This window comes from Nymphaea colorata, chromosome 3 (assembly GCF_008831285.2).
Source record: "Nymphaea colorata isolate Beijing-Zhang1983 chromosome 3, ASM883128v2, whole genome shotgun sequence".
NCBI classification, from domain to species: domain Eukaryota; kingdom Viridiplantae; phylum Streptophyta; class Magnoliopsida; order Nymphaeales; family Nymphaeaceae; genus Nymphaea; species Nymphaea colorata.
The window spans coordinates 9,462,249-9,464,041 of NC_045140.1; the positions used below are offsets into that span (position 1 = coordinate 9,462,249).

A 1,793-nucleotide genomic window follows, 5' to 3' on the forward strand; every position below is an offset into this window, starting at 1 on the left:
TACAGATTACATGAACCATCACCGACAGAGAAGAATAAAGGCTCGTTATTGATAAAGTATAAACAGAACCCAGTAAAAAAGGGGCATGATGTCGTACCACGCCATTAAGAATCATCTTTTTGTTATTTCAAATAGTTGGTAAGGACTTGTTGGTTATTTTTCGCATCAAAGTGATTTAGTCTTTACTATTTAACTAATAAACTTTTTTTGCGGAAAATAATTTCCCCTCTATATAAGAACACACCCATGCGCATGCCATCATAACTGCAAAGCAAGAGAGCGAGAGAAAAATAGAGAGAGGGAGATCAGAGAGATGAGGCCTGTGAGCAGCAGCCCGAGCAGCAGTCCCGCTGGGGGGTTGACGGCATGGCACTCCCCCATCCCTTATCTCTTTGGTGGCTTTGCTCTACTTCTCTGCCTCATCGCCGTCGCCTTGACCGTTTTAGCTTGCAGCCACAGGAAGGACTCCAGCCGGGACACGGTCGACGGTCTGCCGGCGGAGCCGATGAGCGTTAAGATCGACCTGGAGCCAAAGATAGTGGTGATCATGCCGGGAAATCTGGCTCCCACGTTCATAGCGAAGCCCAACGCCGTCTGTTGATGATATATCAGTGCCATCATGAGGAGAAGAAAGTACTTGAGGTTTGATCGGTAGGATCTGAGATTTGCCTACCAAACATTTTTCTACAGAGGAGGATTGAAGTTTCACCTCGCCAGTTTTGATATTTTAGCCACACTTTCCGGCTACGATGTATATCATTGAGAAGTTATAATCAAATTATAACAGTTTAGAATACAATTACATTATCATCAATAAGATGATCATTATCAACATCACCAATATCAACGGGAGGTGAGGTACCAATCAGCAGCATGATAAAAAACTTGACATGTTTTATGAAGAATAGTGATGATTTTTCTGAGCTCATAAGCGTAATCGTGCATTTGACTCATGGTGGTTATAGTTTTCTGTCACTTGAATTTACAATTGCCTAAAGATTAAGGAGCAAGATGGTATAGAACCGCAGTTACATCTTGGTTTGTCTAACAGAGCATGGCTGCAGATAAGTCTTAATTTGAACCGATCGCTCCCAAAATTAGTTCACGGCAAATTTCAGTGGTCGGGATCCTCGCCAATAAGGCCGATCGGCTTCTGTGCTTCAGCTTTTCTCCGCCTGTACCACACGCCGCATGGTAGGGAAAGGCCCATCGATCAAATGGATTATAACTTGAAGCCCCCAGTAGTAGTGTTCAGAGGTGATGAACATTCAATCCCATCTCGTGGACAACATGGACGGTCCAAAGATAAAAGACTCGGGGATACAATGATAAAAAATCGAATCGGATTGGTGACTAGAACCGAGTCTTCTACCGATTCTTTTTTTTTTTTTTTCTCGTTTTTAAAGCTTGGGATAATTGAGCTGGTATGCTTTATTCTCCTTTCTTTTGTTTTTGGGGCTAGTACTGCCCGTATGTGGCAATAAGTACAACGTTTGGAAGGAGGGCCTACCACATCTATCACTCCCTCACTCCCAATCGAAGCGTATCGGCCAACATTTATGTGGATACGATACAGGGTCAACACCGGTTTACTTTTTATTTCTTATTTTCCAAGATACAATCCGATACGTCCTACCATTCACTAAAATCCCATTTAGCAGCGACACCGTTATTTACCACGGTGACGATAACATTTTCCTACCTTCTTAGGGCCCTGACATGCACGGAGAGAACAGAGAAAAGATTCATCACAATATGTAATTACAAACATGATAAACATCATTTGAAAAAAT

General features: G+C 42.5%; 1 protein-coding gene across 1 annotated transcript; it reads left to right on the top strand.

The window, feature by feature from the left end:
* Positions 1-313: 313 nt before the first annotated feature.
* On the top strand, positions 314-601 carry LOC116250044 (protein GLUTAMINE DUMPER 2-like). The gene has a single exon (XM_031623380.1). The coding sequence runs from the start codon at positions 314-316 to the stop codon at positions 599-601; it is 288 nt and encodes a 95-aa protein (XP_031479240.1).
* Positions 602-1,793: the final 1,192 nt, after the last annotated feature.

What these genes read in the sequence shown, in the direction of transcription:
- LOC116250044 (XM_031623380.1), top strand. Translation starts at nt 314, where the DNA reads ATGAGGCCTGTGAGCAGCAGCCCGAGCAGCAGTCCCGCTGGGGGGTTG.